The 26,562-nt window shown below is 45.4% G+C and overlaps 1 protein-coding gene and 1 pseudogene across 1 annotated transcript in view; both read left to right on the top strand.

The window, feature by feature from the left end:
• The window catches only part of MANEAL (mannosidase endo-alpha like), a 33,693-nt gene extending 12,141 nt beyond the window's left edge, over positions 1 to 21,552 (top strand). The window contains exons 2-5 of the mRNA XM_069972682.1: positions 13,427 to 13,980; positions 14,501 to 14,610; positions 16,042 to 16,118; positions 20,540 to 21,552. Of these exons, the coding sequence (XP_069828783.1) occupies positions 13,506 to 13,980; positions 14,501 to 14,610; positions 16,042 to 16,118; positions 20,540 to 21,176 (1,299 nt within the window). The 5' untranslated portion in view covers positions 13,427 to 13,505 and the 3' untranslated portion in view covers positions 21,177 to 21,552. The remainder of the gene's footprint in view (positions 1 to 13,426; positions 13,981 to 14,500; positions 14,611 to 16,041; positions 16,119 to 20,539) is intronic.
• On the top strand, positions 3,987 to 4,053 carry LOC138794305 (U2 spliceosomal RNA; annotated as a pseudogene).
• Positions 21,553 to 26,562: the final 5,010 nt, after the last annotated feature.

Genomic DNA, 26,562 nt, shown 5'->3' with positions numbered 1-26,562 from the left:
TGTATGATAATACGATTGAGGCGCCTGCATGCACTATTATACCTTCAGACTGTATGGTAATGTTCCCTACAGTGTAATTATTTTGTCCCTGGTTGTGTTGCTACTTACAGAAAGAAGTGAAGGTTCTATAATTATTGAGTTCTGGGCTGACTGAAACACACTGCATTACATAATAGAGATGGAATAGTTATATAGAACATGACATACACCACAGGATGCAGTAATGCGGAAATAAATAAAAAATACTGCTATGTATATTGGTAAACTTTGCGACTGATGTGTTAGTTTTGTATTTATGGAAAATAGAATTTTTTCTTTTAATATGGCCGTGCAGTGTGAACAAAGTATATAGATACCTCTCCACGCTCCCTGCTGCCCGCTCCCCGCTATCATCCTGGCTTCTGTAGCCGTCGGTGGATCTTCAGAGCGGTCTCTGAATTGACAGGCTGCTCAGCCAATGACTGGCCAGGACAGCCACAGCCTGTCACTTCAGAGACCGCTCTGAAGATCCACCAGCGGCTGCAGAAGCCAGGCAGATAACGGGGAGCGGGCAGCAGGGAGCATGGAGAGGTATCTATATACTATTTTACAATTTTAAAGAAAGGGCTGCACGATTATCGAGCCGTGTACAAGTGCCGATCGAGCAGACTGACGTTTGTTTACATTACTGATCAGTCTGTGTAATACGGCCCTTAGGGCCCTATTCTACGGGACGATTATCGTTCGGATAATCATTAAATCGTTCGGATTGAAGCGATAATGGTTCGGTTGAATAGCCGTTAACGATTAAGCGGTGAACGAAAAATCGTTGATCGCTTAATGAGACCTGGACCTATTTTTATCGTTGCTCATTGGCATGGAATAAGATTACGTTCGGTCATTCGCAATAGCGACGTCAAGGCTACCGCAAGAACAATCATAAGTAACGATCATCGTTCCGTGTAATTGGGTGAACGATTTCAGGGTGTTCGCAATAGCGACAGTTTGAGATCGTTTATCTTTAACAATTATCCGAACGATAATCGTCGCGTGGAATAGGGCCCTAACTGAGGCAAGTGATTGGCTGCAGCTTTCCATGCACAGTCTATGGTGACAACACACCAGGGCACTTCTGCCAAGCAGTCCTAAGTGCTGGGTGCGACCAGGAGTGAGTATAGATGGAAGGGAACCCGGAACCTCAATGGAATACAGGGACAGACATACAATGTAAGCCCTAGGGCTAGGCCCCCCAAGACTGTCCCTGCTTACTTGCCAGCCCAACTCTAGGTGGAAGGCGACAACTGGGCGATGGTCCCTATATAAAGTAAGTGAAACACAGAATGAGACAGACAAACACAATGAAGACTTGTAAGGTAGATACAAGCCAAATTGGAGATAGCAGAACAGAACAATAACAACAGTTAAAAACGGAGAAAGAGGTCAGAATACTAAACAACCCAATCCAATACAAAACACCAGCTCTAGCTACAAGATTATTGCAAGCAACGTCCAAGAGCACAAGTGAACTTCTTATGAGAGGCCAGAGTTCCGGTCCAGGACCGGCCCACTGACATCCAGACCACACTGAACACAGACTGGCAGGGAAGGGAGATAAGTGGAGAAGGCAGCTGCCCATCACTACTCAGTCTAAACCATCTGCAGCCCAGCTATGGCTAACAGAAGAAACCAGATGGGTGTGGTGGAACCTGTCAATCACCACACAGCAAGTGCTGGAATAAGACAGGCTGGTAGGAAACACTGAATCATGGCCAAAAGTGCAGTCTCAGCTGTATGGACAGACGATCACACTGAGGTCTGAACAGTGCACTCCCCTGGCCGCACGATTATCGGGCGATAGGCTCGGTAAGCGAGTGCCAATCAAGCCTGTGGATCTAATACTGATTATAGTAAAATATCTTACATTGTTACGATAGAAGCCTGTCAAAGTGTGGATATTATTGCAGTCTAGGCGCTCTCATGGGGACGGTACCCGATACGCATTAATGAGATGGGTCTGCAAGTTCATTTAGCAATTAGACGCTGTTCATAGAAGAACAGCAGAAGAGATCTATAGTCAGCACATCATTCTAATAGATGCACTCATCATACTTTCCAGCAGAGAATTTGATGCCTGGCTAGCTGTACTAATAGGAGCTTAAATCAGCCATATAAATATGTTCCTGATCTACTGTATTGATTTTGCATTTGAAAGCAGTCCTGCAACACTAAGCATTGACATTGAGCCGCTGCACAGCAGGGAATGCTGATTAGCCGGGACAATGACTGGAGGCCACATGCAGGACTTCCATTCTTATGTAGGGATCAGTCCTAATCCTAGCAGAGCAGCAGAGCTTCCATAGTGCGGTATATGGGATCATCAAATGGGATCTGCCAGCAGCCTCTCTCCTTTATTGTGTACATTGAGCCGGGTATTAATATATTGATGTAACAGAAAATTTTTTATCACTTTTTATTAATTTTTTTCTGATATATAATTTAAGAAAATCAGCAATCCGGGTGTGTTTTTTTTTTTGTTTCCGTTTACGCCGTTCACCGTGCGGCAACAATAATGTTATATTTTAATAGATCGGACAACTCCGCACACTACGATATGTAGTATGTTTATTTATTGGTTTATATTTTTATAATGGGCAAGGGGAATTTAAACTTTTATTGGGAGGGGGGCTTATAAGGGTTTTTTTTTATATACTTTTAAAAACTTTTTTTATTACACTTTTTTGTCATTGTAAAACATGCAATCATTAGATTGCATGTACTGATCTATTTTATGCCATAGCATAGATCAGTGTTATCAGCAATCTATATATAGAGCCTGCCTGAGAGCAGACTCTATACATAGATCGCCGATCTGACAGGATGGGGGTAAGTGACTTACGCCCACCTGTCAGCACGAGCGAACGGGACCCCCGCAGGTCCCAAACACTCAGTGACAGAAGCTTGAGTACCTTAAACGCTGCGATCGCTATAGATTGCGGCGTTTAAGGGGTTAATGAGATAGCTGCGGGATCGCAGCTGCCTCCCATTACCACCGGACACACTGATGTGTGCAAGACCGCTCTCACTGCAGCAGTCCCGCACACATCAGAAGCCCCTCAATCAGGAACGTATATATATGAATTCCTACTGCACGGGGTGTGAGCAGTAGGAACGTATATATACATGTTACTCACAGGAAGGGGTTAAAGACCAATATGATCAACAAACGGGGCCAGGAAAAGCATTAAAAAAAGTGGAATCCATGTATATATTTTGGAATCTGTGTACAACACAGACATTTATTAAGACCCACGTCCGGGATAATATAATAATTGGGGATCCAGCCAGGGCTGAGGGGGAAGTGTCACTGATGTATACTTACCTGTCTCGCTCCCTGCAGCTGTCGGATGCTGGGCCGCCATCTTTGCACCGATGTCAGTGTTTTAGCAACATCCATTGACGTTCAGCTCCCTTCAGAAATAGGAAACTCTATACTGTCTGTGTTGATCAGCCGTTTACGACTGCAGCACAGAGAGGGCGGCCCAGGATCCAGCAGCTGCGGTGGAGTGGGACAGGTAAGTATACATCACTGACATGGCCCTTGCAGACCCAATTATCATATTATCTCAGTAAAAAAAAAAAAAACTTTAAATAAAGCTCCTCCCACAGTTACCCTGCCAGATTTACTGATATGGTGGTTTTGGTGGTCTCCGGAGCAACCCCTTTGATAGGTAGCCTCCTCCTTTGAGAGATATCTGCTTAGTCCCATGTTTCGCGACTCTTAAGGCTCCTCTGTTGACTTTTTTGAATATTTGTAGTTCCCAGAGGGCAATGCACCTAGGTTTTCACTGTGTTGAGCGCTTTAACCAACAGCCAAGAGCATCTTCTTTAGTTGGTCTCCCTGAGATCAGTGATTTGTTTCCCATATGGCTCTACTAGGCATTGCTTCTGGCTAGCCAGTATCCTGCTCCACACTGGTGAGGGGAACAACCAAAAACAGCTGTATGTGGATCGCTTCTCGGCCTTTTGGCTAAGATCAAGTGTAGTATCTGTTCTTACGGGAGCAGAGAACCACACAGACGGAATAGGGTTTGAGGTTGGCTGGAGCGCAGGCCCGCTTCCCCCTGGTGACCCCCGGGTGCCGTAACCCACTGGGGAAGAGCTCCCACTGAGCCAGAGCACTTTGCATGGCACTTCACTGTCACCTCTTTGAGCACTCACCTCTAGATTTCCGGCCTCCAGCTGTTGAGAGCCCTTTTGGGTGTCCCCCTGGAGGTCTAGGGGAGGCATGTGTGGCCATCAGGTTCCTTGCCTCCCTGCAAACCTGGGTCTCCTTCGGGAGATAGCCAAACCATTGTTGGCTGCTTATTAGCGAACGCCTGGCCTGACGCTCGGGTGGTTGCCGTGTGCGGCATTGGTTCTCTTTCTGCCTCGACAGTGAGGAGATAATTGTCCTGAACCCTCGCAGGAGCCTTCTGGCCCGGAGGGGGAGGGAATGGGGTTGGTTGGGGACCCATCTCTTTTTAGAGAGGGCTTGCGATAGACTGCATCCTTGTTGCACTTTTTTGCGCACTTGGGTGAGAGCATGCTCCTCGGACTCTCAATAAAAAAAAAATCTGTCTGTGGATGAATATCTGGCCTTGGTATTTTCCTTGTAATATCCTTAAACTCATTGGATATGAGTTGGACTGGAAGGGCCACTTAATATGGGGGTTTTGGTGGCCTTCTTACAGAAGCCAACCCTTTGCCGGGTCCTTCCATGGAGGGATATCTGGCTAGTCCCGTGTTTCGAGGCCATTGGAGTCGAGAAGGAATTTTCTCCCTGTGATGGGGCAATTGTCGCCTGCCTCATAGGGATTTTTGCCTTCCTCTGGATCAACACAGTAGGGTTTCTCTAGGTGGAACCTGATGGACTCTTGTCTTCTTTCAATCTTATTAACTAAATTACTATGTAAATGAGACTCCGCTGACACCTCTGGGTAAATCCAGCAGAAATCTATACCAATTCCGGCGCGGGTGTAGATATCTGCCATGGTTTAGGCCTGACTCCAGGGCATATGGACAGGTGCTGTCATTTAACATCCCCCTCGATGTCTGTAGGTTGCCGTGAATTGCAAGTATCATTGCATGATGAATCTTTATAATGGCCCTGAATGTACTCATACATATTTATATGGTTGTCTGTGAATGTTTGTTATGATTTATTCCCTTGACCTAGATCATATTGCATTCGGTATTCGTACAATAGGATGTTCGGTACAGTATACGCCGGAGTCTGTAGTATCTGTTGTAAATTTAAATGTCAGACAATGAGCTACAGAGATTCTGCATCGGTCACACATTTGATATAAATATAATTGTGAGTTGCTATGGGGATAAGCTCTGCATGTGTTCCAAGATACAATTCTTTAGTGTAAAATATCCTCCGGTATAATGTCGGCGGTCCTCCACATCGCAATTATTTGGTAAATGGGATAAGAAATTGATATACGTGTGCAGCAGGTCTTAAAGGGAACCTGTCACACTAGAGACCGGGGCAAAACCCACCTTAACCCATAATAAAGATTTGCATACTTACCCTCTCGGTCCCGGTGGTGCTTGGATGGGTAAGTATGCAAATCTTCATTATGGGGTAGGGTGGATTTGGCTCCAGTCCCAAGCGTGACAGGTTCCCTTTAAAGATAAGTGTTGAAATGTGAAAGAATCGCTGTGACCTTGGTGCCTTCTCAGATCAGTATAGATGAATGTATATCAAGAAGAGATGAGCGAAACTTGAGCACGCTCAGGTTCATCCCGAACCCTCAGCATTTGATTACCAGGGCCTGCAGAAGTTGGATGCAGCTCTATTTATTCCTGGAAAACATGGATACAGCCTAGGGCCTATGGCTACATGGCCTATTCCACCGGACGATTATCATTCAGATTATCGTTAAATCGTTCGAATCTAAAGGATAAACGTTTGTTTGAATAGCAGTTAACGATTAACGACCGAACGAGAAATCGTTGATCGCTTTATAAGACCTGGACTTATTTTTATCGTTTCTCGTTCGCATTGAATAAGATGTCGTTCGCAGTAGATACGAACGCAATAGCGAAGAAAAAACGATCGCAAATACGATCATTAGTAACGATTATCGTTCCATGGAAATGAGTGGACGTTTTCAGGTCTTTCGCAGTAGCGGTCTTTTGAGATCGTTAATCTTTAACGATTATGCGAACGATAATCGTCCGGTGGAATAGGGCCCTTAGGGATGTATCCAACTTCTTCAGCCACCGGTAATCAAATGCAGAGAGTTCGGAGGAACCTGAGCGTGCTTGAGGTTTGTTCATCTCCAATACATACGGGCACGTTGTGAATCATATTTTCTCAGCAGCTCAGTTCACCGCCCATTAGGTTCAGTTACCGTTCGGCTACGAGGGACACGTTCATCAAACATGATGTCATTTCAGCCGATATCTAAGTTAAAGCTCCACTCATTTATGACTCCATCTGTTTTCTTTGATACATGCGTCACAACATACATCACTGCCACTAACTCTCACCGCACGTGTACAAACAGATGTACACCGCACAGATTAGGGCTTTGGGCTCTAAGGTTGTTTATAAGTAATATAAAAATGAAGGATTTAAAAAAAATTTTTTTTTAAAGCGCCAGAGAGGGGCTGGGAAAAAAAACACAACATGCACTTACCTCCCCGGCTCCAGTGCTGGTTCCGCTTGTCTTCCGCTCTGGTCTCCTGCTGCTTCCTGGTCTAGAGAGAGGATCTGGGATGTGACGTTCCAGGCCCGCTGTCAGTGAGCGGCTGTAGCTGTGCCCCGCCTCTGCTGGCTGAGTAGGCCTGACGCATCACGTCCCAGGTCCCCAGTGCTGGAGCCGGGGGAGGTAAGTGCATGCTGTTTTTTTTCCAGAGTTTTCCTCTAAACCAACAAAACTTGACCTAGTTTCATGTAGTGTCGGCCTGCATGGAGCAATACTCTGCAGTTCTGAGTTCTGCAGACTTGTGATCACACCCAGGGTGATGTTCTGCTAGAGATACCTGGAGTGACAGTCGTTCAGCCGCTATGGGCAGGGGGTGTGCCAATATCAGGGGGCCGCACCAATCAGCTGCAGGGACGACGTCATTTAAACATCCTGGGATCTGACAGCTGTGCCTGTGCTGGCTCTTGGCTTGCCATACTTGCCATACTTCACCAGCATTTTCTCTGTGTTACTGACTTCTCCTTATCATTCCCGGACCCTGGCTTTGTCATTTGATTTTGTACCTTGCTACGGACAGTGTTTGACCCTGGCATGTATATCGGTGTTTCCATTGGTTCTGATTTTGTTCTGCACTGTCCCTCTTGGTTTTAACCCCTGGCTAGTTCTCTGACTTCTGATTTGTGGCATATACTTACCAGTTTGTTTCTGACACCGACTGCTTGACCATTCGCACCTCCTGACGACCCCTGCACATAACAGCATAGGGACTGTCGCCCAGTTGTCTCTTGCAGCATAGGGCCTGGAGGTGAGATCAGGGCTCACGCTTAGGGTCCTATTACATGGGATGATTATTGTGTAGAAAATCGTTATATCGATCAAATTTAAATGGTAATTGTCCTGTGTAATTGCAGGCAACAATCGAAAAATCGTTTGTGTGATGTTGATTGTTGATTTAGATCTGACCCTAAAATCATTGTTAATCGTTCAGTGTAATTCCACATCGTTCCTTATTTTGCTGCGATCAGATGGAGTAAACGATTGTACTAACAATAGTAACTAACAACTATTGTTCTGTGTAATATGGCGAACAATTTCAGGTTGACTGTAATTGTTAAAAATCACTTTGTCTAATAGGAGCCAACTCCCTGACCTGGGTCCGTTCACTGAACCGGACTGTTTCTTTGGAATGTTCTAGAGTCCGGCACATTTTATATCAGTTAGGAATCACATGAGGCAGACACACATTTGTATACAGGGTTATGTGCCGTCACTTTATAATACTATAAAATATTATGTTTTAAGGTGGGTGCGGCATTATTGCACATTGACCTTGGATTGATCCTTGAGGAATCCCAACAAAAGAAGAAGTAGAAATATAGCCGACAAATGATAAACTGAAGGCTTGGAAAGTGGGGTGAGAGAGAGCAATATTCTGAGTAATGCTGCGTTTACACGAACGATAATTCGCTCGATCAAACGATTAACGATTTCGAAGTAACGATTTTTTTTTTTAACGATCAGCGTTTAGACGGAACAATATATCGTACGGGAAATTAGTTTTGCCATCATTTTGCGATCGCTTAAGCCTATCTCACACATAGGTAAAATCGGTGAACGACTGTTTACACGGAACGGTTTACACGGAACGATCTGCGAATTTTTTTGCGAACGACGATTTAAGAACATGTTCAAAATGAACGATTTCTCGCTTGTCGTTCGATCGTTCGCTGCGTTTACACGTACGATTATCGGTTGAATTCGCACGATAATCGTTCCGTGTAAGCGCAGCATTAGGGCCCTATTACATGGAGCAATTATCAGCTGAATGTGGCCTATTCTGCTGATTATTGCTCCGTGAAATGCTGCGTGAAATGGAGCGATTATTGTTAAAATTTTTTGCAATAATGATCGAATTTGAGCAATAATCTTTCCGCGTAAACACAGCGAACGATCAAGCAACAAGCGAGAAATCGTTCATTTTGATCTTTCAACATGTTCTTAAATCGTTGTTCGTCCGCTAAAAATTCGGAGATCGCTTCGTGTAAACAGTCTTACAAAGATTCACCCTATGTAAAAGATGGGCTTAACCCCTAGGTGACCATGGGCGTACCTGTACGCCCTGACCTATGAAGCGCGCTTCATAGGAGGTGGGGGCAGGCTGCAGGGAGCAGCTGGCACCTCACCGTTAATGACAGGCTACAGCGATCGTGCTACAGCGTGCCATTAACCCCTTAAACGCTGTGCGGCGTTTGTGTAAGTGACAGGGGGAGTCCCCTGTCACTTACTGATCGGAACCCCCGCAGTATGACTACGGGGATCGCGATTGCTAAAACGGACCGCCGGAGGTCTCTCACCTGCCTCCGTGCGGTCCCATAGGCGCTCTGGTCACTGAGCCTGCACAGACAGGCTCAATCAGCAGAGCGCCGATCACACTGATCAATGCTGTGCCTATGGCATAGCAGTGATCAGTGTGAATAATCACACTAATGTATGTACAAGTCCCCCAAAGGGACTTCAAATGTATAAAAAAAAAGTAAAAATCACTAACACACCACCCCAAAGCCCCTCCCCCAATAAAAGTTGAAATCCCCCTTTTCCATTATATAAATAAAACATATATAAATAAATAAACATATAATATACCGTAGCGTGCGTAATTGTCCGATCTATTAAAATATAACAAGCGTCATTGCGAATGGTGAACGGCGTACACGAAAAGAGGGAAAGAAGTGCGCGGATTACCGTTTTGATGTTACATTATGTATAAAAAATTTTTATAAAAAGTGATCAAAATGTCCGATCTTCACAAATATGGTATTAATAAAAACTAGAGATCATGGCGGAAAAAATGACACCCCATACAGCCCCGTAGGTGAAAAAATAAAACTGTAATAAGCGTCACAATAGGCCCATTTTATTAATAATTAAGGATTATATATATATATATATATATATATATATATATATATATACATATATATATATTTATATATATATATATATATATATACTGTATGTATATATATATATATATATATATATATATATATATATATATATAAAATTATAGAATCTGTGTAACCTGCATATGGTTGTGTTCGGACTGACCTATAGAATAATAGTATCATGTCGCTGTTACCATATAGTGCATTACGTAGACACAGGAACCCCCCAAACATTACCATATTGCATTCTTTTTTACGATTTCGCCAATTTATATCTTCATAAATAATATATTTGGGATTCCGTCATACATGTTAGGGTAAAATGAATGACGCCATTACACAGTACAACTATTCCTGTAACAAACAAGCACTTACATGGCTTGTAGATAGAAAACTGAGAGTGCTGGAGCTCTTAGAGGGGAGGAGGGAAAAACGAAAACACTAAGATCAAACTGGGTCATTTTGGGCCTGGTCCTCAGAGGGTTAAACAATCTTTAAAACGATCGCAATAACGATTTTTCTAACGATTTATTCATCTAAACACTGATCGTTATAAAAACCAAATTGTTGCTGCAAAATCGTTAAACGATCGATTGGGCAAATTATTGCTCCGTGTAAACGCAGCATAATAGAGAAAAGGATCATTGGCTGATAGTTCTTTAGGCCATGATCTAAAATCAACGGCCGCCTCTCCTGCACTCTGCATGCGTCACGGCACCCCGGCTGCAGCTTCAGGGCCTGTCAACTCTCAGACCGCTCTCAAGCTGCAGCCACAGGACTGGGAAGCATGCAGAGTGCAGGAGAAGACAGGTAATGTATGAACTGTTTGGGCAAGGGCTGCACAGACATTGCTAATGATGTCCATGCAGCCCTTGGTAAACATAAATTTTATTATTATTATTATTATTATTATCATCCCATTAGTGACCGCCCATACTCCCTTTTTATGGCCATCACCATAAGTTTTTTTCAGCATTAAAAAGGAATGTGGTTTATTGTGGGTGTGGTCTCGGTGGGGTGTATCATTTTGACGGTGTGTGAACATAGACTAAAGGTTATAGTCTTGTCCCCTTAAAAAATGAATAATATATTCGCTCTACAAGTAAGAAGGTAAATGAGCGGAATCCGATCGGCTCTCGGTGTTCTCCTGTTTCTGCCACGTTGCGTCTTTCTTTGTGGCCGCTCGATTTCCCTCCTGTTATTTAAAGATTCAGTGAAATTTAATATTAGAAGAACTTTAGTCTTTTCAAATGAAATACAAGCCACTCGGCAGATGTCCCTTAGATGTATGAATGAGGAGACATACTGCGGAGATATATAGGAGAGCATAAAATATTCTAGGAGAGTTAATAAAGGGGTTGTACTACCAACACGTACCTGCTGTCCATAGGACTAAAGGGGAACTCCAGCGAAAATCTTTTTCTTTCAAATCATCTGGTGTCAGAAAGTTATATAGATTTGCAATTTACTTCTATTTAAAAAATATCCAGTCTTCCAGTACTTATCAGCTGCTGTATGTCCTGCAGGAAGTGGTATATTCTTTCCAGTCTGACACACTGCTCTCTGCTGCCACCTCTGTACATGTCAGGAACTGTCCAGAGCAGCAGCAAATCCCCATAGAAAACCTCTCCTGCTCTGGACAGTTCCTGACATGGACAGAGGTGGAATGTGAGTTGCAGGTGACAGATTCCCTTTAAGAGAATAGCCCAATGCTGCAGCTCCTTTCCTCACTGCTAATAAAAGTGAAAGTTTCAGCAGTAGAGCCTGAGTTGCAGCTGACAGAGTTAGGCCACATTCACACATTCTATAGTTACGTCCATAATTACGGATCCCCAATTACAGTTCCATGTAAGGTTCTATTGTTTTCACACATATTTTTACGGATCCACAGAAAAACGGCTACGGCCAACTTACTGACATGCTCTAGTGCGGCCCATATTTACGGCACGGATTGTCGCATAGAAATCTCTATAGGAGCATCCGCAATTAAAGGAGAAGTCTGGCGAATATTTTATTAAAGTATTGTATTGCCCTCCAAAAGAGTTATACAAATCCCCAATATACACTAATTACAGGAAATGCTTATAAAGGGCTTTTTTCCTGCACTTACTACTGCATCAAGGCTTCAATTCCTGGATAACATGGTGATGTCACTTCCTGGATAACATGGTGATGTCACTTCCTGGATAACGTGGTGATATCACTTCCTGGATAACATGGTGATGTCACTTCCTGGATAACATGGTGATGTCACTTCCTGGATAACGTGGTGATGTCACTTCCTGGATAACATGGTGATGTCCCTTCCTGGATAACGTGGTGATGTCACTTCCTGGATAACATGGTGATGTCACTTCCTGGGTAACAGGGTGATGTCACTTCCTGGATAACATGGTGATGTCACTTCCTGGAAAACGTGGTGATGTCACTTCCTGGAAAACGTGGTGATGTCACTTCCTGGATAACATGGTGATGTCACTTCCTGGATAAAATGGTGATGTCACTTCCTGGATAGAATGGTGATGTCACTTCCTGTAAAATGTGGTGATGTCACTTCCTGGATAACATGGTGATGTCACTACCTGAATAAAATGGTGATGTCACTTCCTGGATAAAATGGTGATGTCACGACCCGACTCCCAGAGCTGTGCGGGCTGTGGCTGCTGGAGAGGATGATGGCAGGGGGACACTGAGGGACACAGGGCACTGGAGGGACACTGAGCATCCCCCTGCCATCATCCTGTCCAGCAGCCACAGCCCGCACAGCTCTGGGAGTCGGGTCGTGACATCACCAAGTTATCCAGGTAGTGACATCACCAAGTTATCCAGGTAGTGACATCACCATGTTATCCAGGTAGTGACATCACCATGTTATCCAGGAAGTGACATCACCATGTTATCCAGGAAGTGACATCACCATGTTACCCAGGAAGTGACATCACCATGTTATCCAGGCAGTGACATCACCATGTTACCCAGGAAGTGACATCACCATGTTATCCAGGAAGTGACGTCACCATTATATCCAGGAAGTGACATCACCATGTTATCCAGGAAGTGACGTCACCATTATATCCAGGAAGTGACATCACCATGTTATCCAGGAAGTGACATCACCATTATATCCAGGAAGTGACATCACCATGTTATCCAGGAAGTGACGTCACTATGTTATCCAGGAAGTGACATCACCATGTTTATCCAGAAAGTGACATCACCATGTTATCCAGAAAGTGACATCACCATGTTATCCAGGAAGTGAAGCCTTGATGCTGTAGTAAGTGCAGAGAAAAAAGCACTTTATAAGCATTTCCTGTAATAAGTGTGTATTGGTAATTTGTATAACTTTTGGGGGGAAATACAATACTTTGATAAAAAAAAATTTCGCTGGACTTCTCCTTTAAAATATACAGCTAAGTAATTATTTTAAACCATTCCCACTTGTTTGACTATCACTTCTCACTTCTTTACTGAATGTGTGAATGTAGCCTTAAACAGCTCTTAGGTCAAGGAGACACCTGGTACCTTTCATATATCTGTCTGTGCTTCCAGAACGTAGGAAATGCTTTTATTTTGTAGCGCAAAAAGTCAAAGATGCTTTCCTGAGCTCCTGAAGGGCAACAAGCCATAACATCTCCTCCCTCCCTGCCTGGAAACCATGGACACTGTCATAAGCCATAGACTATATCCATGTTTTCCCCGAACCCCTAGGGCTGCAACTTCAACGGCCAGTATCAAATGTAATTGTAGTCCAATGTTATATATAGTTATATAGATAATGTATTTTTTCTTTTCTTTCTCCAGATTTGCCTCCGCAGAAGCTGATGGGGTAAAACTGATTTGCCATTGAAGGACATTCTAGAGGTTTCTATATCAGAACAAGATGGCGAGGCTTCGGAGGAAAGCATGTATTGCTCTTTTCCTTTTCACTCTCTTTATTTTCGGGACTATGATGGGTTTGAGAACTTTGAAGCCCACGGACGGCTTCTCAGACCTGGCTCCCGGCCTAGAACTTATGCCCTTTGGAGAACAATCCGAGAAGCGCTCGGTGTCCAGCGATGCCATCTCCCAACCAATAGGCACGGCAAACACACCAGACCAAACTAAAGTCTACTACGACCTCCATGTTTTTTACTACATGTGGTATGGAAATCCTAAGTTTGATAACAACTATATCCACTGGGATCATGTAATGGTTCCTCACTGGGATCCAAAAATATCAGCAAGCTACCCGAAAGGGAGACATAGTCCGCCAGAGGACATTGGTTCCAGCTTTTACCCTGAGCTAGGACCCTACAGTTCTAAAGACCCAGAGGTCCTCGAAGAACATATGAGGCAGCTGAGGGCAGCAGCTATAGGTAAGCTGAGGAAACGTGTTAAAAGGGTACAATGGCGATTTTTTTTTTCTTTCAGAAAGTTATAAAAATGTGTCATTTACTTCTATTTAAAAATCTCCAGTCTTCCAGTACTTATCAGCTGCTGTATGTCCTGCAGGAAGTGGTGTATTGTTTCCAGTCTGACAGCTGTCTGCTGCCACCTCTGTCCATGTCAGGAACTGTCCAGAGCAGCAGCAAATCCCTATAGAAAACCTCTCCTGCTCTGGACAGTTCCTGACATGGACAGAGGTGGCAGCAGGGAGCACTGTGTCAGACTGGAAAGAATACACCACTTTCTGCAGGACATACAGCAGCTGATAAGTACTGGAAGACTGGAGATTTTTTAATAGAAGTAAATGACAAATTTATATAATTTTCGGAAACCAGTTGATTTGAAAGAAAAAGATTTTCACCGGAGTTCCCCTTTAATTCATGTCAGTGAGTGTACTGTATAATGGTTATCCTATGTGTGCAGCCAACCACATCATTGTTTCTATTAAAGGCGTACTGGTGCTGTCATGGTACCCGCCGGGAACAGCAGATGAGAATGGGGAAGCGGTGGAAAATCTCGTACCACAAGTTCTGGATGCGGCCCACAGATATGAAATAAAGGTAACAGATATGCTGGGTTCTTAAAGGGAAAAATCTAACCTGCTGATATCTCCTGGGGTGCGGAGGATGAGGGTAAGTTTCTTATCTTCATCCTCAGCGCAGTTTCCATGCTATTAGAAGTTTAATCATTATGCTAATTAGGCGTTTAGGTGCCCTGAAGGCGGGACTACAGCCCCCAGTGCACTGATCTTCTCTCGGCCACCAGTTTCTAATAAATACCGGCGGAGTGGGACGTCCGGATCGGCGCACTGGGGGCAGTAGTCCCGCCTTCAGGGCACTAAACCGCCTAATTAGCATAAATGACCTAATTAGTATGGAAATGGCGCTGAGGATGAAGGTAAGAATCTTGCATAGTTGGGAGATACCAGCAGGAAACCAACCCTTTAATACAGGGTTGTCAGACTCCAGGCCCTCCAGCTGTGCTGGCACCTATGCTTTAATAGAAGAGACATTATACAATGTAAAAACAAACCCACCCTTGTGGGTAGATGGTACCTACTTTCAGGATAATGTTTGTCTCTTTTTAAATAAAGTTTAGATTGTTCACACACTTTTTTTTAGTCTTCCTATTTCCAGCAGTTTTTGGTTTTTGCTCTATCTTTTTAGTCATTTACGGCACAAAATGAGGCTCAAAAAATGGCGCGTGAGCATAACCGACTAGAGTATGCTTCCATGTTAAAGGGGTTGTCTGGTCATTATCGATAATTTAACATGCTCTGCAGGCTGAGGGGAACATATCAGACATGTATACTTACCTGTCTCGCTCCAGGCCGCCCGGTTTCTGCCACAATCGTGTCTGTAGACTTGGCAATGGCAGAAGAGATCGCACTATGCCGTCTAGAATGAATGAGTATTTCCTGTCCACATCAACAGAAATGGACAGCGGCAGACACTGGGCGGCCTGAAAACCTGCAACTGTGTAGGGAATAAGACAGGTAAGTATACATGTTTGCCATATCCCCTGCAGTTGCAACATCATGTTAGATTAATAATAGAAATGAATGGAGCATGTTTGAGTCCAGTGGTTTGCATATGAATACTGGTGGCTGAAGAAGTTGGATGCAACCCTATGGCCTATGGCTATATCCATGTTTTCCAGGACTCCCTAGGGCTGCATCCAACTTCTTCAGCCATTGGTATTTAAGTTCTGAACAATTGGACTCGAGCATGCTCTAGTTGTACCCCTCTCTAATTATTATTAATGTCCTCGTGTTGTGGTTAGTTGGCTTTTGTGGTGGTCACCAATATCACCAATTACTCTGTGCCAGTGGGTGCGGTATTGCACTCAGTTCCATTGAAGTGGATGGAGCAGAGTTGTAATACCGCACACAACCTGAGGACAGGGGTGGCGCTGTTTTTGGAAGAAAGCAGCTATGTTTTTCTAATCCTGGATCACCCCTTTAAAGTTGTCCTACTTTCATTGTATTACAGGTGGCCTTTCATATCCAGCCATACAAGGGCCGCGACGACCGCACGCTTCATGAAAATATTAAATATATCATTGATAAGTGAGTTTCTTTCATTCTGGTTATTTGCCGGTGGTCTTGGAAGCATGCCGACCCCATTTACATCTGTCGTGTATCATGGCCGTGGTTAGCGGTCGAGCACTGGCTAAGGTTTCCTTCCCCTGGGGCAGGTTTGCAGAATCTTATAGCGTCCTATAGAGGAGGCCAGGGGTCGGGAATCTGAGCTCTCCGGCTAAAGCTTTGGCTGTCCAGGCATGATGGGAGTTGTAGTTTTGCAGCAGGTGGAGAGCCGAGTTCCCCATCCCTCCTGTATTAGTATATCAGGCGGTTCAGTGCACTGGGGGTGGTAGTACAGCCCTGATCCACCTGCCCGCCACCTCCTCATTAATATTAAGGCGCCATCTGCAGTCACTGCATCATAAAGAGAGGCGGGCTGATTGGTGCACCAAGAGCTGTAGCCCCTCCCCCAGTGCACAGAACCGCCTAATTAACATATCGAGATGGAGCGTGACAGCAGGTTAGCAGGTTAGCGCCCCACGCTCTAGTTTTGGCCGTATTATAAAACTGTAAGAGAAAAAAAAAAAGGCGCTTCCTAGTGCAATATTGTGATAATTAAACAACCGTGCAGAGAGTTATTCTCAATGCACTCACCTTATTGTGTTGTGCAAATGATAGGCACAACACTATTGTAGGCATATATCCAATCCCGCAGCTCAGCACAAGATCATCCACACAGCGTGTGGAGTATATACACCAACCAAAACGGATCCTTCAAGGACTTCGGAATCCTACAGTGATCTTCTAAAGTGCAAAGCGCAGGTATACAACAAATACATTTGGTAACCGCAAATGCGGTAATATACCACTAACTACCCTATTCTAGTTGTATACCTGCGCTTTGCACTTTAGAAGATCACTGTGGGATTCCGAAGTCCTTGAAGGATCCGTTTTGGTTCGTGTATAACTGTAAGAGAAAAAAACCCGCCATCATTTGTAACAGTAAAATACAGCCGATTTCAACTACTTTTACAGTCGTTTTTTCTTTAGAGCCGTGTTTTTGCCTTATTTTAGAGTTCGTTACTTTTCATCCAGTCATTTATCTATTGGGGGGGGGGGGGGGGGGGGTCAAAATAACACAATAAATATAAAAGCCCAAGATAACCCCTTTAAGAAGTTGGATGCGGCCCTGAGAGTCTATGGCCTATGCCTGTCTCCATGTTTTCTTGGACTCCCTAGGGCTACATGCAACTTCTTCAGCCTCTGGAATCAAATGCCAAATGAATGAATGAATGAATGAATGAGTTGCGCTCATCTCTCCTAATAACCCTCCTGCCTCCTGAGGGTAATGCTGCGGAGCATAGTTGCACGTTGCCTCCTGAGGGTCATGCTGCGGAGCATAGTTGCACGTTGCCTCCTGATGTTCATGCTGCGGAGCATAGTTGCACGTTGCCTCCTGTGTTTCATGCTGCGGAGCATAGTTGCACATTGCCTCCTGTGATTCATGCTGCGGAGCATAGTTGCATGTTGCCTCCTGATGTTCATGCTGCGGAGCATAGTTGCACATTGCCCCCTGAGGGTCATGCTGCGGAGCATTGTTGCACGTTGCCTCCTGAGGGTAATGCTGCGGAGCATAGTTGCACGTTGCCCCCTGAGGGTCATGCTGCGGAGCATAGTTGCACATTGCCTCCTGTGATTCATGCTGCGGAGCTTTGTTACACGTTGCCTCCTGTGATTCATGCTGCGGAGCATAGTTGCACTTTGCCTCCTGATGTTCATGCTGCGGAGCATAGTTGCATGTTGCCTCCTGATGTTCATGCTGCGGAGCTTAGTTGCACGTTGCCTCCTGTGGTTCATGCTGCGGAGCATTGTTGCACGTTGCCTCCTGATGTTCATGCTGCGGAGCATTGTTGCACGTTGCCTCCTGATGTTCATGCTGCGGAGCATAGTTGCATGTTGCCTCCTGATGTTCATGCTGTGGAGCATAGTTGCACGTTGCCTCCTGAGGGTAATGCTGCGGAGCATAGTTGCACGTTGCCTCCTGATGTTCATGCTGCGGAGCATAGTTGCATGTTGCCTCCTGATGTTCATGCTGCGGAGCATAGTTGCACGTTGCCTCCTGTGGTTCATGCTGCGGAGCATAGTTGCATGTTGCCTCCTGTGGTTCATGCTGCGTAGCATAGTTGCACGTTGCCTCCTGATGTTCATGCTGCGGAGCATAGTTGCATGTTGCCTCCTGATGTTCATGCTGCGTAGCATAGTTGCATGTTGCCTCCTGAGGGTAATGCTGCCCAGCATAGTTGCACATTGCCTCCTGATGTTCATGCTGCAGAGCATTGTTGCACATTGCCTCCTGAGGGTAATGCTGCGGAGCATAGTTGCACGTTGCCTCCTGATGTTCATGCTGCAGAGCATTGTTGCACGTTGCCTCCTGATGTTCATGCTGCGGAGCATAGTTGCATGTTGCCTCCTGATGTTCATGCTGCGGAGCATAGTTGCACGTTGCCTCCTGAGGGTAATGCTGCGGAGCATTGTTGCATGTTGCCTCCTGATGTTCATGCTGCGGAGCATAGTTGCACGTTGCCTCCTGATGTTCATGCTGCGGAGCATAGTTGCACATTGCCTCCTGCGGTTCATGCTGCGGAGCATTGTTGCACGTTGTCTCCTGAGGGTAATGCTGTGGAGCATAGTTGCACGTTGCCTCCTGATGTTCATGCTGCGGAGCATTGTTGCACGTTGTCTCCTGAGGTTCATGCTGCGGAGCATTGTTGCACGTTGCCTCCTGTGGTTCATGCTGCGGAGCATAGTTGCACGTTGCCTCCTGAGGGTAATGCTGCGGAGCATAGTTGCACGTTGCCTCCTGAGGGTCATGCTGCGGAGCATAGTTGCACGTTGCCTCCTGATGTTCATGCTGCAGAGCATTGTTGCACATTGCCTCCTGAGGGTAATGCTGCGGAGCATAGTTGCACGTTGCCTCCTGTGGTTCATGCTGCGGAGCATAGTTGCACGTTGCCTCCTGAGGGTAATGCTGCTGAGCATAGTTGCACATTGCCTCCTGTGGTTCATGCTGCGGAGCATTGTTGCATGTTGCCTCCTGATGTTCATGCTGCGAAACAGTTGCACGTTGCCTCCTGATGTTCATGCTGCGGAGCATAGTTGCACGTTGCCTCCTGTGGTTCATGCTGCGGAGCATAGTTGCACGTTGCCTCCTGATGTTCACGCTGAGGAGCATTGTTGCACGTTGCATCGTGTGGTTCATGCTGCGGAGCATAGTTGCACGTTGCCTCCTGATGTTCATGCAGCGGAGCATAGTTGCACATTGCCTCCTGTGTTTCATGCTGCGGAGCATTGTTGCACGTTGCCTCCTGATGTTCATGCTGCGGAGCATAGTTGCACATTGCCTCCTGTGGTTCATGCTGCGGAGCATTGTTGCACGTTGTCTCCTGAGGTTCATGCTGCGGAGCATTGTTGCATGTTGCCTCCTGTGGTTCATGCTGCGGAGCATAGTTGCACGTTGCCTCCTGAGGGTAATGCTGCGGAGCATAGTTGCATGTTGCCTCCTGAGGGTCATGCTGCGGAGCATAGTTGCACGTTGCCTCCTGAGGGTCATGCTGCGGAGCATTGTTGCACGTTGTATCCTAAGGTTCATGCTGCGAAACAGTTGCACGTTGCCTCCTGATGTTCATGCTGCGGAGCATAGTTGCACGTTGCCTCCTGTGGTTCATGCTGCGGAGCATAGTTGCACGTTGCCTCCTGATGTTCATGCTGCGGAGCATAGTTGCACATTGCCTCCTGTGTTTCATGCTGCGGAGCATTGTTGCACGTTGCCTCCTGATGTTCATGCTGCGGAGCATTGTTGCACGTTGCCTCCTGATGTTCATGCTGCGGAGCATAGTTGCATGTTGCCTCCTGATGTTCATGCTGCGGAGCATAGTTGCACATTGCCTCCTGTGGTTCATGCTGCGGAGCATTGTTGCACGTTGCCTCCTGTGGTTCATGCTGCGGAGCATTGTTGCACGTTGTATCCTAAGGTTCATGCTGCGAAACAGTTGCACGTTGCCTCCTGATGTTCATGCTGCGGAGCATAGTTGCACGTTGCCTCCTGTGGTTCATGCTGCGGAGCATAGTTGCACGTTGCCTCCTGATGTTCATGCTGCGGAGCATAGTTGCACATTGCCTCCTGTGTTTCATGCTGCGGAGCATTGTTGCACGTTGCCTCCTGATGTTCATGCTGCGGAGCATTGTTGCACGTTGCCTCCTGATGTTCATGCTGCGGAGCATAGTTGCATGTTGCCTCCTGATGTTCATGCTGCGGAGCATAGTTGCACATTGCCTCCTGTGGTTCATGCTGCGGAGCATTGTTGCACGTTGCCTCCTGTGGTTCATGCTGCGGAGCATAGTTGCCCGTTTTATAGAACGTCCATTGCCTATCAGGTTTATCATGTGATATTCTTCTCTGTTTTCAGCTTTGGATTCCATGCGGCTTTTTACAGATATAAGACGAGTACTGGGAGGAGTCTTCCCTTCTTCTACATCTACGACTCGTATCTAACACCCCCTGAATCCTGGGCCAACCTGCTGACCGTGACCGGTTCCCACTCCATCCGTAACACGCCCTACGATGGGGTCTTTATCGGCCTGCTGGTGGAGGAAGGACACAAACATGACATCCTCACAGCCGGCTATGACGGCATCTACACCTACTTTGCCTCCAATGGTTTCTCCTTTGGCTCCTCCCACCAGAACTGGAAAACCATCAAAAGCTTCTGTGACACCAACAATCTGATGTTCGTCCCGAGCGTCGGTCCCGGTTACATAGACACCAGCATCCGACCGTGGAACAATCACAACACCAGGAACAGGGTTAACGGGAAGTATTACGAGACGGCCCTGCAGGCCGCCCTCACTGTCCGGCCAGAAATCGTGTCCATCACGTCTTTCAATGAATGGCACGAGGGCACCCAGATCGAGAAAGCCGCTCCAAAGAAAACCGCCACTCGTCTCTATTTAGACTATTTGCCGCACCAGTCCGATCTCTATCTCGTTCTTACACGGAAGTGGGCAGAACATTTCAACAAGGAAAAAGAACAATGGCTAATGTGAGCCGGAGCGTCAAACGTTCTACCTAGAAGAAATAACTGTGTTTTTAAATCAACTGGTGCCAGCAAGTTATTTCATGTATCGTGTCCCTCACCCCTTCCCTGAAGCAGTGAGCAGCCCCCCAAATGTTCCATCCTGCCCCCGGTTGTGGCCACGCTGCCAGCAGACATCAGGGGCGGCTGGGTGTAGCATGTCGCAGTAGTGCCGGCTGGCAATTTACAAGTCTGTTGATTTAAAAACTTTTTTTTTCCCCGGAGTACCACTTTAAATTGATAAATGAGCAAGAATGATGGCGCATGCATTTGTCACTGCCATTTACGGAAGACTAATATGTGGATTTTGTCTGAAATTGTATGAGAGAAATGTACTTCAAATAAACTTGTGAGGAAATTATAAGGCGAGACTGGATATTGTTTTATCCCGGCAGTAAGTGGTTAATTCACAGCCTTACACTTTGCCCAGTGCAGTCGTAGGGCCGTCAGTGTACAGCACAGAGGCTAGAGATATGTGCAACTGGCGCATGCTTAAGTTGGATTGTGTGGCATTTGATTACCGGCAGCTGAAGAAGTTGGATGTCGCCTCAACACTGCCTGGAAAACATGGATACAGCCATAGGCCATATCCATGTTTTCCCGGACTCCCTAGGGCGGCATCCAACTTCTTCAGCCACCAGTAATCAAATGGTGAACGATCAGACTTAAAGGAGAAGTCCGGCGCAAATTTTTATTAAAGTATTGTATTGCCCCCTAAAAGTTATACAAATCCCCAATATACACTTATTACGGGAAATGCTTATAAAGTGTTTTTTTCCCTTCACTTACTACTGCATCAAGGCTTCACTTCCTGGATAACATGGTGATGTCACTTCCTGGATAACATGGTGATGTCACTTCCTGGATAACATAGTGATGTCACTTCCTGGATAACGTGGTGATGTCACTTCCTGGATAACGTGGTGATGTCACTTCCTGGATAACGTGGTGATGTCACTTCCTGGATAACATGGGGATGTCACTTCCTGGATAACATGGTGATGTCACTTCCTGGATAAAATTATGATGTCATGCCCCGACTCCCAGAGCTGTGCCGGCTATGGCTGCTGGAGAGGATGATGACAGGGGGATGGTCAGTGTCCCTCCAGTGCCCTGGGTCCCTCAGTGTCCCCCTGCCATCATCTTCTCCAGCAGCCACAGCCCACACAGCTCTGGAAGTCGGGTCGTGACATCACCATGTTATCCAGGAAGTGACATCACCATTTTATCCAGAAATTAAGATCACCATGTTATCCAGGAAGTAATATCATCGCGTTATACAGGAAGTGACATCACCATGTTATCCAGGAAGTAATATCATTGTGTTATCCAGGAAGTGACATCACCATGTTATCCAGGAAGTGACATCACCATGTTATCCAGGAAGTAATATCATTGTGTTATCCAGGAAGTGACATCACCATGTTATCCAGGAAGTGACATCACCATGTTATCCAGGAAGTGACATCACCATGTTATCCAGAAAGTGAAGCCCTGATGCAATAGTAAGTGCAGGGAAAAAAAGCACTTTATAAGCATTTCCTATAATAAGTGTATATTGGTATATTTGTATAACTTTTGGGGGGCAATACAATACTTTAATAAAAAATTTCGCTGGACTTCTCCTTTAAGCATGCTTCAGTTGCACATATCACTAGTCATTAAAGGGGTAGTGCGGCGGTAAAGAATTATTGACAGAATAACACACATTACAAAGTTATACAACTCTGTAATGTATGTTATGTCTGTGAATCGCCCCCTTCCCCGTGTCCCACCACCCCCACCTGTGTACCCGGAAGTGTGGTGCGCTATACATTACCTGTCACGTGCCGACCTCCGTCTCCGATCTTCAGTCAGTGACGTCTTCTTCGGGCGGCCGGCGAACAGCTCCGACTCTCCCAAATGCCGGCCGCCCTCTGCAGCTTCATCCGATGCTCAGCCGCGATTGGCTGAGCACAGTTATGCTCAGCCAATCGCGGCTGAGCATCAGATGACGCTGCACATTATTTACCGCCGCACTACCCCTTTAAGGCAACTGCATTAAACATGATGTCACCTTATTCTTCCATGCTAGCTTACAGCCTTCTCCGTCCCCTCCGCAGCCTGGTCTGCAGAATCACTCGTTCGTGTAATTTCTAGTGGGAATTCCAACTTGCCAATAGGATGAGCTGGTTGGGATGCAAAGTGCCAGGAGTAGTGGGAGCAGGGTGGGGATGTAGACTGCTAGAAGTAGTAGTGGCAGAGAGCAGGCTGAACTAGTAGTAGTAGTAGTAGTAGTAGTAGTGGTAGTGGCAGGGAGAACTACTGACCATCCCATCCCCCAACCAGGAAGTTGAAGGAATAGGGAATATAAAGAATCAGCCCAAAGACATTGGATTATCATTATTTGTGTCTCCACATTTTGTAACCCCTTTATGACTTTGTTACGGATAAGAACTTAACCTGTTACTATGTTTCTATAGGGCAGGGATCACCCAGGAAGAAGCGGCAGGATCGGCCTCCGGATCCCCGCTGAACTGATGGACTGGCCGCTCAGCCAGTCAGTGACTGGGGTGGGATGTCGCTCCAGTCACTGATTGGCTGAGCAGCCAGTCCATGAGCCAGGACACAACTAAGGGGAAAATGTTTTCTGGCGGGGGTCCCGAGACAAGTCCCACCTCTCACCGCAGGGACGGTGATCAAATTCCCCCCTGCCAGCTGCCAGATTTTAAAATTGGCCGGACTTCTCCTTTTACCACAGCAAGAGCCCAGTACCAGCTAGCCCATCTTCGTCAGTCAAATGGGTTAGGTGGATGCAAGTGAATACAGAGGCAGTGAATTAGAGGACATGGGAAAGAATTAGGCTGGGTTCACATTACGTTTTTGCAATCCATTTTTTTCATCCATTTATGCAAAAAAGGGCTGAAAAAACTGATGGAAAAGGGATGCATTTGTGTGCATCCGTTTTACTATTAACTTCCATTATAGAAAATAAAAAAACAGATCAAATTGCATCCATTTTACCGTACACAAAAATAAAATCAGCTTCGTTTTTGTGTTCTTTAAAAAAAACGGGTGCATTTTGATCCTTTTTTTTTTTAGAATGGAAGTCAATGCTAAAAACAGAACAAAATGGATACACACAAATGCCTTTTTCCATCTGTTTTTTTTTTTTTGCAAAAACATAGTGTGAACTCAACCTTATGAAGGTAAAAGCAAAAATAAAAAAAGGTATGCCTGAAACCATAATGAGAAGCTCTATGCAGCCATAGACTTACCTACACCTCAGCTTCTCTGCTTACAGGACCAGTTTAACTCACTTTTTTGATAAAAAAAAAAATCTCGAATATCCTTTTCCAAAAATGCTTATATGGAACATTTACTGCAACTTATTACTTTCCCAAATGATTAGTTTGTAGGCCAAGCAGTAGCATTTAATATGAGGTCTTGCAAAGATCTGACAGGTCCACAGACTGCTGCAAATCAAGATCCGCTTCAGTATTTTTGTTAAAAGAAAAGCTGCTCCCCACCCACTCACGGTGAGTGACGGCTCTTTCTGCATACAGACTCAGAGCTGTGTGGGTGGGGAAAGCTGAACTCACAGGTCTAAGGGAATGTGTCACAAAGAAAAAAAAATTGGAAAGTGTTTTTTTGTCTTGTTAATTTATGTTTGTTTTTTTTAACATGTAAGGAAATATGAAAAATTAACAAATTTTTCATATTTCCCAGTGATGGCCACCAGGGAAGCTCCAGCAGAAAAACTGCTGGTAAAAAACGACCTGAAATACGGCTGCTGAAGAAAGAGGCAGTGCCTGCTCAACTGGTGTGACATCAACACCTCCCTCCTCTTTTCACAGGAGAAGTAGCGCCATTTTGTTGTTGTCTGCATAGCAGTACACATACAGCAAGCGTAACCCCAGCCAACTTTATATTACACCTCAGTTCTGCTCCAGATATCTAGAAAATATAGATACAGTCCTGCAAAACTTCACCCAGGACTGTATCCCACTTTTCCAGACACCCAGAGCAGAGCTAACAAGCCGACGGCCGTGCAAAAAAGCACTTCACTACTACCATTAATTTGCTCCTCCCTGATGTACACTCAGACAGATCATACATGCACACTCATACACAGGCGGATCATACATGCACATTCATACTTGTACAGTCATACAGGCAGCTCCTACATGCACACTCATATAGGCAACTCATACATGGACAGTCATACATGCACACTCATATAGCCAGCTCATACGTGCACACTCATACACATGCGTATCATACCACCACACTCATATAGCCAGCTCATATGTGCACATTCAGGCAGATCATACATGCACACTCATACACAGACAACTCATACATGCACATTCATACAGGCAGCTCATAAATGCACACTCATACATGCTCACTTACACAGGCAGCTCCTACATGCACACTCGTATAGACAGCTCATATATAGGCAGCTCATACATGAACACTCATACACAGGCAGCTCATACATGCACACTCATACAGGGAGCTCATACATGCACACTCATACACAGGCAGCTCACACATGCTCACTCATACAGGGAGATGATACATGCACACTCATACAGACAGCTCATACATGCACATTATACACGCACACCCATACTGGCAAATCATACATGCACACTCATACAGGCAGCTCCTACATGCACACTCGTATAGACAGCTTATATATAGACAGCTCATACATGGACACTCATACACATGCACACTCATACAGGGAGATCATACACGCACACCCATACTGGGAAATGATACACGCACACTCATATAGACAGCTCATACATGCACACTCATACAGACAGGCAGGTTTTCTGACAGCGAGTCTCCTGGCGCTCCAAAGCTACCCTCGGATCTCCATGCTCATGCAGCTCCCCGCTCAGGCTCTAGTAGCCGATGACGATACCACATACCTCAGCTGCTGTAGAACATCCTACTACACACCTCAGCTGCTGCAGAACCCCATACTACATACCTCAGCTGCTGCAGAACATCATACTACATCTCAGCTGCTAATTGTCTGGGAGTTGGAATGGAAATCTTTGCCAGTTCATATATAAAACCCATCTATATCATATTATCCTTGCATTATATATATATATATATATATATATATATATATATATATATATATATATATAGTGTAGCAGCTATAGGTTGTATCCTGACATTGGAAGGAAGGGGTTAACACACTGACTGCTTTTTTCTCCAATAGGGGGGGTTCACATTACAGAATCCGCACGGATAGATTTTGTTGCCAGTACGCCCTCACGGCCGTAGATATTAATAAAATGAAACAAAAATAATAAAAAGGAAAAAAAAAAAGTGACACATTCCCTTTAAAT

Source organism: Dendropsophus ebraccatus, chromosome 5 (genome assembly GCF_027789765.1).
Source record: "Dendropsophus ebraccatus isolate aDenEbr1 chromosome 5, aDenEbr1.pat, whole genome shotgun sequence".
In the NCBI taxonomy this organism is placed as follows: domain Eukaryota; kingdom Metazoa; phylum Chordata; class Amphibia; order Anura; family Hylidae; genus Dendropsophus; species Dendropsophus ebraccatus.
The sequence above is the reverse complement of the archived record's forward strand: the minus strand, read 5'-3'. Positions and strand labels throughout refer to the sequence as shown.